At 36.9% G+C, this 13,393-nt stretch overlaps 1 protein-coding gene across 3 annotated transcripts in view; it reads left to right on the forward strand.

The window, feature by feature from the left end:
* Positions 1–13,393, forward strand: part of DNAJC13 (DnaJ heat shock protein family (Hsp40) member C13) — a 129,311-nt gene that overhangs the window by 32,774 nt on the left and 83,144 nt on the right. For all 3 annotated transcript variants that reach the window (XR_005792057.1, XM_040480197.1, XM_040480198.1), the window contains exons 3-9: positions 3,305–3,380; positions 4,400–4,549; positions 4,986–5,027; positions 8,351–8,551; positions 11,185–11,391; positions 11,483–11,578; positions 11,946–12,037. Coding sequence is in view for 2 of the 3 variants with exons in the window: in XM_040480197.1 (XP_040336131.1) it covers positions 3,305–3,380; positions 4,400–4,549; positions 4,986–5,027; positions 8,351–8,551; positions 11,185–11,391; positions 11,483–11,578; positions 11,946–12,037 (864 nt within the window). In the remaining variant the exon portion in view is untranslated. The remainder of the gene's footprint in view (positions 1–3,304; positions 3,381–4,399; positions 4,550–4,985; positions 5,028–8,350; positions 8,552–11,184; positions 11,392–11,482; positions 11,579–11,945; positions 12,038–13,393) is intronic.

Below are 13,393 nucleotides of genomic sequence, written 5' to 3' on the forward strand. Positions count from 1 at the left end.
GAATGTGACAACACGAGTTGACATTGGAAACATTTCAGGCATTTAATTCTTCTTTAATTCTTTCTTTTGCTCCCAAAGTAAAATAAAGAAATTCTGTAGTTTCACTTCAAGACTATAAAAATTGACATGTTTGGCTCTCAAGATGATTCAGAAAGTTAGAATTGTGAATTCACATTTCTATCATACATTTGATTTCATTGGGTAATCTTTTAAGGCAGATAGTGGTTTAATAAGATCTTATTTCTTCTTGTAAATTGTTAAAGCCTCTGAAGTTTTGAGACTTTTTCACTGTTTAGGTTAATCCTTATATACCTCGCCAATCTCTCAATCCTCACTCAGCTTTAGAAAGCAGCAAATGAATGTTTTTATATTAGGAGGTAGTCTCTCTTTGGATCATTTCCCACTCCCTTTTATTTTATTTTTTAAGTTTATTTATTTATTTTGAAAGAGAGGGAGAGAGAGCATGAGTGAGGGAGGGGCAGAGAGAGAGGGAGAGAGAGAATCCCAAGCAGGCTCCGCACTATTAGCACGGAGCCAGATGTGGAGCTCAAACTCAAGAATTGTGAGGTCATGACCTGAGGTGAAATCAAGAGTCGGATACTTAACTGACTGAGCCACCCAGGTGCCTATCCCACTCCATTTTAGACATGTGAAATTAGGGAAAAGATATTTGTAACATGGCAATACTTTGTAAATAAATATATGGTAAAGATCAATAAAATCTTTTTCTTTTTTTCCCAAATGGAAATAACTATCATTTTTATTATATAATATACTAATTAGAAAAAAAAAACAAAACAGGCAGTAGAAAAATTGTGAAAGCCCTCTCGATCTCAGTGGAAATCCTTCTAGTGTTTTACTGTCCAGTCTGATAATGGCTGCTGTTTAAGGTATGTATGTCTTTTTACTGTATTAGTAGCTTAAAGCAGAAAACTGTGATCTCCATAAATATCAAAAAAGCATTTGATTGTATTTAACATCCATTTTTAGTAATTTAAAAATCTCTTAACTAAAATAGTAATAGATAAAATATGACCGATCATATTAATAGATTTTTCTTACATTGAAATCTGTTTTCCTAACATGAACCTTCTTTGGTCATAGTATACTGCTATTTTAATGTGTTACTTGATTCTTCTTTCTAATACTTGTTTATTTTTTTAATGTTTATTTTTGAGATCATGCGCATGAGCTGGGGAGGGGCAGAGAGAGAGGGAGACAGAGGATCTGAAGCAGGCTCTATGCTGACAGCAGAGAGCCGGATGCGAGAGGCTTGCACTCAACAACCTGTGAGATCAATCATGACCTAAGCCGAAGTCGAGTGCTTCAACCAACTGAGCTACCCAGGCACCCCTATTGTTAATATTTATTTTAAAAATAGATTGGTGTATCTTTTTTTTTTTTTTTTAATGTGTGTGTTGTCTTACCAGATATTAGTATCCCTAAAAGAATTTAGAAACTGTCCTTAGTCTGTTTCCTGGAACAGTTTAAGAAGCATGGTATTTATCTGTTCCTTTAAAGCATTCACCTCCTTGTTGGAGCCATGGTTATTTTGTAGGTTGTAATTGTTTACAGCTATCTTAAACTCTTCTATATAGGGGTTGGTTTATTCATAATTTTCAAAGTTATCTGCATAGAGTTACACACATCTTTATGTCTTCTGTATGATTATGAATTCTTACATTCTTAATTTTTTTTTAGACTAATGTTTTATGTATTTTATTTTTAACATTTTTATTTTTGGAGACAGAGTGCAAGCGGGGGAAGGCAGAGAGGGAGGGAGACACAGAATCTGAAGCAGGCTCCAGGCTCTGAATTGTCAGCACAGAGCCTGACGTGGGGCTTGAACCCACAAACGATGAGATAATGACCTGAGCTTAAGTTGGACATCTAACTGACTGAGCCACCCAGGCGCCCCTGTATTTATTTTATTTTTAAAGAACTAATTCTTTATTTTTGAGTAAGTTTTTCTATTCAGGTTCTTTATCATTATGAATTCCTCTCTATCCTAAAGGATTATTGATATCCAAGTGATTTTTTTTCCTTAGATATGGTACTTTAAGTGAAGGAAGTAAAGTGGTAAGTGAAACTTGGGGGCTTGTCTGTGTATAAGCTTCCTGCTTCTATAGAGTTGCAACACTTAACTATAATAGGTAGTTGCTTAAATAGAAATTATTAAGATTCCAGAATATTGTTGTGACTGATCAGTTACAGGCCATAGCTTTTCCTTCCTTTGCGTCATGGTTTTGTTGAAAGGGTATTTTGAAAGAATTAGTAGTGTGCAGTGTTGTTGTTTAATAAAATTTCCCATTTAGAATCTTGGTATCCTTGGGTGGTATCTTTTAAACTTCATGTATAGTAAGTCAACACAAGCTTGCTTGCATAGGTCATATTTCTCTACTTAAGGATCTCCCTGGTTCACGTAAACTGAGTGGTAGGTGGGTTTTTTTTTTTTTTTAATCTTTATTTTTGAGAGAGAGAGATGGAGTGCAAACAGGGGAGGGGCAGAGAGAGAGAGAGACACAGAATCTGAAGCAGGCTTCAGTCTCTGAGCTGTCAGCACAGAGCCCCATGTGGGGCTCGAACTCACAAACTGTGAGATCATGACCTGAGCCAAATTCACTCTACTGACTGAGCCACCCAGGTACCCTGGTCGGTGGGTTTTAATACCAATAATACTTTCTTTTTTTGGTCATTTTGTTTTATACTAGGTTATTTAGGAGTTCCATTTTCAGTCCTCAGTAGATTTTATGTTTTTCTCATATGCTTCTTCACTCATTAATTCATCCAGTTCTGAGGATTACTGAGTTATCTTGATCAGCCAACCATCTTCTTGATAAAATTTGTTCAAGTTCTGGATTTTCTTCAAGAGTTCATTAATTTCAGTTATTTCTCCTGGTAGAGGAGAATAGAGCTCTAGCAGCTTTCGCACATTTCATCTTGTTTAGTTTTGTCCCAGCTTCAGACAGACTACAGTAAACATCTCCCTAAGTTTCCCATACAAAATTGTTGATTCCACTGTCCCAGTACCCTTTTCAGTTGTTACCCATTCATGTCTGTCTATGAACTTATGCATGGAGAGCAAAGCAGAGCCTGTGAACAGTATCCAGACGGCACCCACCCTCCCCAATAACACTTTAGAACATCAAAATATGTGGGAATATAAAACAAAGCTCTATATAGTTAGTATTAATTGTTAAATTTTTATGTTTATTGAAATATTCTTTCTGTGTTAGTATCATATTTTATTATAAAATGTTTCTTTTATTTAAGACTAAATTTAAGTACTTGTCTTTCTTTGCAGGTATAAGCGTGTCTTTTCAGTTGGAACCCATGCGATTACTACATATAATCCCAATACCTTAGAAGTAACAAATCAGGTAATCATGTTAGAAGCTGTTAGGCATGTTTTGAACTCCATTTGAATTTTATTTTTTTTTAATTTTTTTTTTCAACGTTTTTTATTTATTTTTGGGACAGAGAGAGACAGCATGAACGGGGGAGGGGCAGAGAGAGAGGGAGACACAGAATCGGAAACAGGCTCCAGGCTCCGAGCCATCAGCCCAGAGCCTGACGCGGGGCTCGAACTCACGGACCGCGAGATCGTGACCTGGCTGAAGTCGGACGCTTAACCGACTGCGCCACCCAGGCGCCCCTCCATTTGAATTTTAAAAGCCAGGATATGACCCATGATTTCCCTTTCTTGAAATCTGTACTTTAGGTTAGAAAAGTCAACTTTGAAGGAGATATAATGCTTGGTACTCAGTACCAAAAATAAATAAATAAAAGCGGGTGGTGAAGAATGTGTTTATTTCTAGGCTCTAAGGAGTATAACTTTTTGATATGTTACTTTTGATTGCCATCTCTTTTATGTGAAATTGGTACGTTAGTTCATTATAGTTCTAAAGGCGGTATTAATATTGTAATAAAGGTATACAGAAGTTGCAGTGCAGTAAATGGAAAATACTTGTCATGGAAGTAGGATTACTGTTTATAAAGCAAGACTAGCTTGAATATGGATAAGTAAACATATTTATAATCTAGTTTATTTTTAATTCTAAATTAGACATGTTTTACAGATTCCTTTTTGTTTTAGCAGATCTGCAGGTAATCATAAAATTTTATTCCTCACTTCTTTTCACTTGTATGTATTTTAATTGCTTTGGATTAATGTCAGTAATCATTAAAGTTGGAACACAGATGGGATTTTTTAATTGTTGTCCCTGATAACCGAAAACCTTAAAAAGAATTTGTGTTACAGAATTACTATAAGATGTGACACCTTCTAGACCTCTGTATTATTTTGTAATTTAATCGGTTATTGTGAAATTAAAGCAGGAAAAACAATGTTGTATTTCACCATATTATAGCATCATTTGAGAGAATTTCTTTTTGTTAGTGGCCTTATGGAGACATTTGCAGCATCAGTCCCGTTGGGAAAGGACAAGGAACAGAATTCAACCTCACATTTCGTAAAGGCAGTGGAAAGAAGTCAGAAACTTTAAAATTTTCTACAGAGCACAGAACAGAACTTCTTACAGAAGCATTGGTAAGAACAGTTCCGTGTTCATAAGCTAAATTTCTCCTCTTTTTTTTTTTTAAATTAAACAGTTATGTTACAGTACAGATAGTAATGTTTTGAGTCTCTGTGACCACAGTGTTTTTTCTTATTGACTTTTAACTTGATTCGGTGAAACTTTCACTTTCTCTAATGGAAAGTCTGGAAAATCCAGATATGTTTGATAGTGTTTAGTCTTTTTAAGCACATATATAGAGCAAAGCAGTCGTGTGTTTAATCTATCTTGTTTTTCAGTGAAGTTCCACACATTTTGTATTGAACAGCCTTAAACTATATCTTCAGTAACATTTTTTTAATATCAAGGTTATCAAGTTGGGGTTTTACATGTTTTGGATAGAAAGAACTGAACTGCAAATCTTCCTTACCAGTCTGTTGTCGTAAGTTGTGATTATGTTTTCTCTTTCAGAGATTTAGAACTGATTTTTCAGAAGGAAAAATCACAGGAAGGGCAAGTATTTAGCATTTATTAATATCTATTTTTATTTGTTCTAATGTTGCCCATTATTATATAGAAATGCTTCTGTGGTCTGTGTGTTCCTTTTATGGCAAAGCTGAAGGGAAAAAAGGAATCATCATCAAATGTTGTCTGGCACTATGTGATGGATGAATGTAGTTTACCAGGAAACTCAGATATGAGGAATTAGATTTATGACTTAATGCTTATGACAGGGAAAAAAGTCTTCAGGCAGAACTATGGAGCAATAAAAACAATGCTGTTACCACTTAGGTACTTTTTATTCAATATTCTAAACAGCAATCGTAAGCAACACTGTGGATGATACCTGTTGGAACCTGCAGCAGTTGTTTTGTGTAGGATTTTTCTATTTCAGAAGCATTAAGGTTTTAAGAAGTTTGGGGTATATCAGAACTGTCTTATTATATGTGCCTGCACTGGATCTGGCTGCTAGTAAGGCTTTGCATGGTGCACTGACAGCTTTGGGGAAGTCATGGTTGCTTATTAGAATCTTCCTAACTTTCTCATGCATTCTGTAATCATGTTACAACAGCATTTAAACTAAATTGGAGACTTCTGAGGGGGGAAAATGGGAGTCCGTGCTTTTTTTTCACTCCCTTGAAATACTGAATTTCTTTCCATGAGAAGGTATTGGATTTATAACGGGCAAGGGGGCAGAGTAATGCCTAAACTGATAGCACCGTTCAGAACTCTGGCTCTTCTGATAAAAGGCAGGAATTGAATTCTGAGAAGCTGGCAGCACTGTCTCCCTGCCTTTTAAGCCCTCATTCTTTCTGTGGATGTTCTGCTAGTTTTAGCCTCCCAGAAGCTTCACTGATCTCAAGTCAAGCAAGTGACTGCTCAGGAGCCATTTAAAATAGATTAATGGCTGTTGGCAAACTGCTTGTTTCTTGTTCCTCATGAGCCACAGTCACATTTCTATAAATTACAATTTCTTTCATGTTGGCAGTTGAGTTTTCCATATTCCTCATCTGTTTGGAAAACTGCTGCTTCCAAAAGCATACTTTAGATTTTGTTTATAAGTTTCCCTTTATATCAGTTAACTTCAGCAACTTAGTATGTTTCAGAACCTTGAGGTAGAAACAGTGTCTCTAAAGACAGTCCACTTAATTTTATATCAGGAGTAAATGGTACCTTCTCCTCCCCCAGATTCTCTGCTGCTGAACACTCTTGCATAAATTGAATTTGACACTCAGGCCTTCAATTGAGATATACCTAAATTAGGTCTCTGAGTCTCTCTCAGCCTCTGCAATCCTGAGGGATAATGATGTGTTTCCATCAGTACATCTCATTATGGCCATTGATTATCACCTGGGAGGAATAGAGACTGTCCTGCAGAGTGGGTTGGGGCACATGAACAAGCATAGTTTGGAAAAGCACCACCATTTTCGTGGCTTCCCTTCTGGAGAGGAGTGGCACTGCTCCATCCTTTAGTTCAGAGTCAAGGTTCTAAGCATATTCTTGAGTTAATGCAGGCCCTTTGTTCTGCAGAATTCCTTTTATGGAACCATAATGTGCATTATGTCATCGATCAGTAGTAGTGCTAAGGGGACTTGATGTCATATGATCCTGAGCCAAACTGAGGCTCATTGCTAGGTTCAGTGTTGGGGTGTTGTAGAGGTGTTTATTAATGCCCTTCTCGCTTTTCTAAACACCTACAAGAGAAATTTCTCTCATTTCAGTATTAGAAATAGTTGTGCTATTTTCTTTTTTAATTTTTTTTAATGTTTATTTATTTTTGAGAGAGAGACAGAGTGTGAGTGGGGGAGGGGCAGGTAGGGAGACAGAATCTGAAGCAGGTTCCAGGCTCCGAGCTGTCAGCACAGAGCCTGACATGGGGCTCGAACTCATGACCTGAGAGACCGTGACCTGAGCCGAAGTCAGATGCTTAGCTGACTAAGCCACCCAGGCACCCGAGAAATAGTTGTATTCTTGAGCATCCAATTTACTTTTACCTTCAGAGTCCTGTAACTGACTGTGTGTTCCTCTTTATATTGTCGGGTAGAGAAGTGGGTGGGTGAGGGGAGATTCATTTCACATCTGACACTTGATTATTTTTATTTTCTCTTGCCTCATTTTGTCTTTGTTTTGAATTATTTTCTCTTGTATCATATCATTTTGGTTAGCAGCCTCACTGAAGCCCTTTTTCTTTTTAAGAATAAAACTGGGTAGTAAATGGATGTTAATCATTCTAATCACTTTTTAAATTTTTTTAAAAAATGTTTATTTAGAGAGTACATGTGCATGCTAGTGGGGGAGGGGCAGAGAGAGAGAGGGGGTTGGAGAGAATCCTAAGCAGGATCCCTGCTGTCAGTGCAGAGTGGAATTCAGGGCTTGATCTCTCAAACCTTGAGATGGCTTGAGCTGAAATCAGGAGTTGAACACTTAACTTCCGGACCCATCCAGGCACCCCTCTAATCATTCTGATAGTAGGTACTTTATAAAGGAATGTCATTATCTAAATGGAATTTTACTTACTAATGTGATCAGATTTATACCTTTGGTGTGATTAGAAAACTGTAAGGTCAGACTGAGGCTTCAGCATTTTTTGTGTGTATAGGAAGAAAATCTGTATTAGTGTACTGAACCAGCTCAGGTTGTTTACATTGAATACTGTAACTTCCCCAAAATGTGACTTAGCTTTTTTCCATATGTAAGTTGGATTAAAAGAATCCATCAACAAAAGTTGAAATCTTTTTTCCCCGGCAAAAATTTCAGAGTATTCTTTTAGGATTTCCTTTTTTTAAAAAATAGATTTGCATAAGACTGACTTAAAATTGTTTCACAAAATATTGTAACCTGAACTTTTGTTAATTTAAAAAAAGGACATAGTTTCTTCAGTATGAGTGAACATTCTTACTTAAATACAAACCTCCAAATAGTTAAAATTAATATGTTTAACAATTTGACTAGTAGGGGCGCCTGGGTGTCTGAGTCGGTTAAGTGTCCGACTCTTCTTTTCACCTCAGGTCATGATCTCACAGTTCATGGATCAAGCCCCAAGTAGGGCTCTGAGCTGAGTGTGGAGCCTACTTAAGATATATTCATTCATTTTCTCTCTCTCTCTCTCCCTCTCTCTCTCTTTCTCTCCCCCTCCCTCTCTCCCGCCCCCTCCCCCACTTCTGCTCACACACTGGCTCTCATGATCAATAAACAAAACCGATTGGATAGTAGCTGTAAATAATTATAATATTTGGATTTCTGGTTGTTTTAGCAGTGACTGATAGATTAAATGTGATTTTATTTTATGGTAAGCTTAAATATGAACCTAAAAGTAATACTGTTTGTCTCTCTAGAGGTATAACTGCTATAAGCACCACTGGAGTGATACAAGAAAACCTGTTGTTTTAGAAGTCACTCCTGGAGGCTTTGACCAAATTAATCCTGCAACCAACAAAGTCCTCTGTTCCTATGACTATAGAAATATTGAAGGCTTTGTAGATCTCTCCGATTATCAAGGGGGATTTTGTATACTTTATGGAGGATTTAGTAGATTGGTAAGTAGTATTTTTAAAAAGTCATTTAAAAAGAGACATAACCATTTGAAGGAAAGAGGGGTTTTTTTACACTTCTATTTCACATTTCACATGTGTCTTGTGGAAGGAAGTATGGTATTAAAGAGTACGTGCTTTGTTATCAAAGAGACCTGAGCTTGAATCTCAACGTGGAGCTCTCTAAAGTGACAAGAGTTGTTTCTGATTCTGTGTCTCCCTCTCTCTCTGCCCTTCCCCCGTTCATGCTCTGTCTCTCTCTGTCCCCAAAAAATAAATAAACGTTAAAAAAAAAAAATTTAAAGTGACAAGAGTAATATGTATGTCATAGGTTTTTGTTTTAGGGTTCTATGAGATAATTTATGTGAAATGCTTAGCATAATATGTGTCTTAGTATTCAGTAAATGGGGGTTACAGTTGTTATTTTCATTATATCAGTGTCTTTTTAAAAAAAAAATTTTTTTTCAACGTTTTATTTATTTTTGGGACAGAGAGAGACAGAGCATGAACGGGGGAGGGGCAGAGAGAGAGGGAGACACAGAATCGGAAACAGGCTCCAGGCTCTGAGCCATCAGCCCAGAGCCCGACGCGGGGCTCGAACTCACGGACCACGAGATCGTGACCTGGCTGAAGTCGGACGCTTAACCGACTGCGCCACCCAGGCGCCCCCACATTATATCAGTGTCTTAACTGAAAGATTCTAAGCTTTCTTTGAAAAAGTAATTTAAGATCTTTTATTTTTACAGTCTTTCCTCCTTTCCCCAGCTGTTTGTAATCTGAAGTCTGAGTATTGAAACTTCAAATTTGGAGTTCATTGCATGTTTTTATCTTGAAATTCTGAATTATATGTGAGTTGTGAGGTATAGCAAAAGCCACTTAAGATGCTCAGACCGTTTGTTAATTGGTAATAGAAGCTGAACTCTAAATGATGACCATCTTTTTTTATAAGAAACATTTTGCCTTCCTTAATGAAATCTCACCTCTTCAAGATGAGCACTGGAGAGTTTCCACAAGGAAAGGCTCAGTTGAGCTTACTCTCAAGTTTCCTTTCTCTTGAGAATTTTAATTTCTGTAGATCTCTTAGTGGCCTGGGAACCGCTACTTTATGATTTAGTGTTCTATGGATAAATTATCCTTCTCTTGGTAGTAGAGCCAGGGCAAGCCTGGAACTTTTCGATAACACAAGAGGATAGGGTAGCAGAAGGGAATGATGATGGGGGAGGGGTGCTGAACTATTTGATTTACCAAATATGGAGTTAGAGGCCTTTTTCCATCTTGGATTTCACCTTTGCCTGGGTGATGGGCACAATTCTGGTGTCCCTCCTCTAGGAACACATATCTAGACATTTTGTTACCTTTGAGTCTAGACCCAAAAGATCTAGGCCCAAAGAGAAAATTAGGTTCCTTCCCCACCCTAGAGCAGCCTAAAGCCTGTTGTTGAAGTGCCATCCAAAGGCTTATCTTATCTCTTCCATGGACAGTGGAAATTTGTAATGATTAACCCCTTGGTGGAAACCATACCTAATTACAGGAGTGTAGCCTTGCAGACCTTAACGGGACAACTATATCACAGTAATTCAACTAAGCCTTACAGTGCCTGAGGTAAACATTAAGGATGAGAATTATCTGATACTCCTCAGTTACCAACAGTTTTTATTGCTTTCATGGCATCAAGTAGTTTTAATTTTAATCATCCATTTTCTAAGCATACTGTGCCTTTTAAAAGATGCTAGCTAAAATGAGTCGATTCACTGCAAATATGATACCATGACAGATTCATTTAGCAAACCTTTATCTGGTACCTTCTGCATATATAGCAACTGTTATAAGCAGCTGGGAATAAAATCAGGTTTTAAGATTTTATTTGTTTGTTTATTTTAAGTAATCTCTGCACCCAGTGTGGGACTTGAACTCACAACCCCGAGATCAAGAGTTGCCCACTCAACCGACTGAGCCAACCAGGTGCCCCTAAAATCAGGTTTTAAAACATGATCTCAATCAGTGTTACTCAGCCAGCAGGGGAGGTATTGTCATATGGACAGGACAGTTCTTATTATTGCATGGCACTCTCCTGCCCTGTCCTTTGCAGCCCATTTAGCATTTTTGGCTTCCAGGACTCAAATGCAGATAGCGGTACCTTATCCTTACCTTTGTAAAGTACACTCTTGGAGGTTGATTTGTAATATCCATCAGCCAATGACTTGCAAACATAAACATTCCTCAAGGTGATCTTGCAAGAAAGCCCACTATATAAAAACATTAAATCAGAGCTACTTTCGTTGAAACTGGGAATCCTACCCACGTAGTACCCACTACCCCTACTGGACTTGGCTGGGTTCCCTGGGACCACTTTGGGAAGCCCCAGCCTTCTGTTTTCCACATGATGATGGGAACCAGACCCTGAGAAGTTATGAAATAATTTCCATTCAGTTAGTTATTTGCAAGGTTCTATATCCCAGACTTTGGGATTTTAATTTAGTGGTTCAAATATAACACACTGCTTATTTACCTTTGATAAGATCCACTATCTTTTTTTTTCTTTAGAATTGCTACTTCAGTCTCTTTCTTGTGAATTGATTCAAAATGGTCACATTTTAGTTGTTTCAATCCTGACTTTTCAAATTTTAAAATCTGTGCAGCATTTATTTGCTTCAGAGCAAAGAGAAGAAATTATCAAAAGTGCAATAGATCATGCTGGCAACTACATAGGTATTTCATTGCGCATCAGAAAAGAACCTTTAGAATTTGAGCAGTATTTGAATCTTCGCTTTGGAAAATACAGCACTGATGAATCCATCACATCGTTAGCAGAGTTTATAGTCCAAAAAATATCACCTAGACATTCGGTAAGACTCTATATTAAAAATGATAATTTGTTCATCTGATTTTGATGTATTTTTTTGATAACTTTTTAATATGTTTAAATTTTGTTTGAAGGAGCCTGTAAAACGAGTTCTAGCGCTTACAGAAACATGTTTAGTAGAACGTGATCCAGCGACATACAATATTGCAACTTTGAAGCCTTTAGGAGAAGTAAGTTTGACATTATTAGTTTTAATGAGGTTTATTCCTGTTGATAATATAGGATAATATTCTATTTTAGTAGTTTTTCATGTCCCAACAAATGGAAAATAAGGAGAATCTATTTAATTCTTCACATTATTATATTTATTGTACTTAGAACAGTGACTGTTACAAAATTTGTTTTCCAAGTATACAACGAATGAAACTTTTTATTCAGTAATGGTATGACAATTTGAGACTTTTAAGCAGCTCTTAAATTCTGATCCTGTAAACAATTTTTAAATACTGACTTTTGTAAGCTAAAAGGGTAGTCTGTAGTTCTAAGGAAATGTCATAAAACTAAATACCATTTGTTGAACTTTTTTGTTTTCACTAGGTATTTGCATTGGTTTGTGATTCAGAAAATCCACAACTTTTTACCATTGAATTTATAAAAGGGCAAATACGGAAATATTCTTCAACAGAGAGGTATTTTTTTTTTAATTAATCCAGCTTTTAATATCCTAGTATGTGCAAGGCAAAATGTTCCATCAAAGGAAAAACAAAGTTATGATCTAGATCTTTAAAATCCTATAACTTAGGAAAGGCAGCATTATTTTGGTGCAGATTTAAAATGACCATTCACGATAAAGAAATTGTGGTTTATATACCCAATGGAGTACTACGTGGCAATGAGAAAGAATGAAATATGGTCCTTTGTAGCAACGTGGATGGAACTGGAGTGTGTGATGCTAAGTGAAATAAGCCATACAGAGAAAGACGGATACCATATGTTTTCACTCTTATGTGGAGCCTGAGAAACTTAACAGAATCCCATGGGGGAGGGGAAGGAAAAAAAAAAAAAAGGTTAGAGTGGGAGAAAGCCAAAGCATAAGAGACTGTTAAAAACTGAGAACAAACTGAGGGTTGATGGGGGGTGGGAGGGAGGGGAGGGTGGGTGATGGGTATTGAGGAGGGCACCTTTTGGGATGAGCACTGGGTGTTGTATGGAAACCAATTTGACAATTTCATATATTGAAAAAATAATAAAAATAAAAAATAAAATAAAATGACCATTCACTGGTGTGCCTGGGTGGCTCAGTCGGTTAAGTGTCCGACTTTGGCTCAGGTCATCATCTCATGGTTCGTGAGTTCAAGCCCCACGTCGGGTTCTGTGCTGATAGCTCAGAGCCTGGAGCCTGTTTCAGATTCTGTCTCCCTCTCTCTCTGCCCCTCCCCCATTCATTCTCTGTCTCTCTTCATCTCTCAAAAATGAATAAATGTTAAAAAAAATAAAGATCCCGTTTTCAAATTTCTAAAAAATAAAAATGGTGATTTAAGTGAAATGATGAAATAAGGTGTGTTTCTGTAACTTATGCTTTTAAATAAAGCATTTTAAAATAGCACCTTTCACTTTTCATTGTTAACCTGTTTGAATAACAGCAGCAAGTTACTTTAGATATACTTTTAAGTTAGGTTTTTATAAGTTAGTTTCATTAGTCTAGTTACTAATTTTCCAGTGGAATGAGCCTGATTATTTTTATATCACTGTGACTTGGCTGTTGATGTGAAAAGCTGTGAGATGCTATAGCTCATCAACTCCTGTGAGGTAAAGAACTTGAATGCTATCCTGTGAATGACTAGAACTCTCTTCATATACCAAGCCATTGTCATGGTATTGGCAGCTTTTACATTCCAGGCAGTTCTTCTGTGCTGTTTAAAAAGATTGAGACTGAATCTGTTTTTAAAGCATAGTTGAAATGGTTCTGGCACATTTTGCCACTGTTCAGAATGCAGCCTTATTGAAGTCCTGTCACTTCCTGTAGTATGACCAGTAACTCTTTC

The sequence above is a fragment of the Herpailurus yagouaroundi genome, unplaced genomic scaffold, assembly GCF_014898765.1.
Source record: "Herpailurus yagouaroundi ecotype Mexico unplaced genomic scaffold, PumYag 159, whole genome shotgun sequence".
Classification (NCBI taxonomy): Eukaryota; Metazoa; Chordata; class Mammalia; order Carnivora; family Felidae; genus Herpailurus; species Herpailurus yagouaroundi.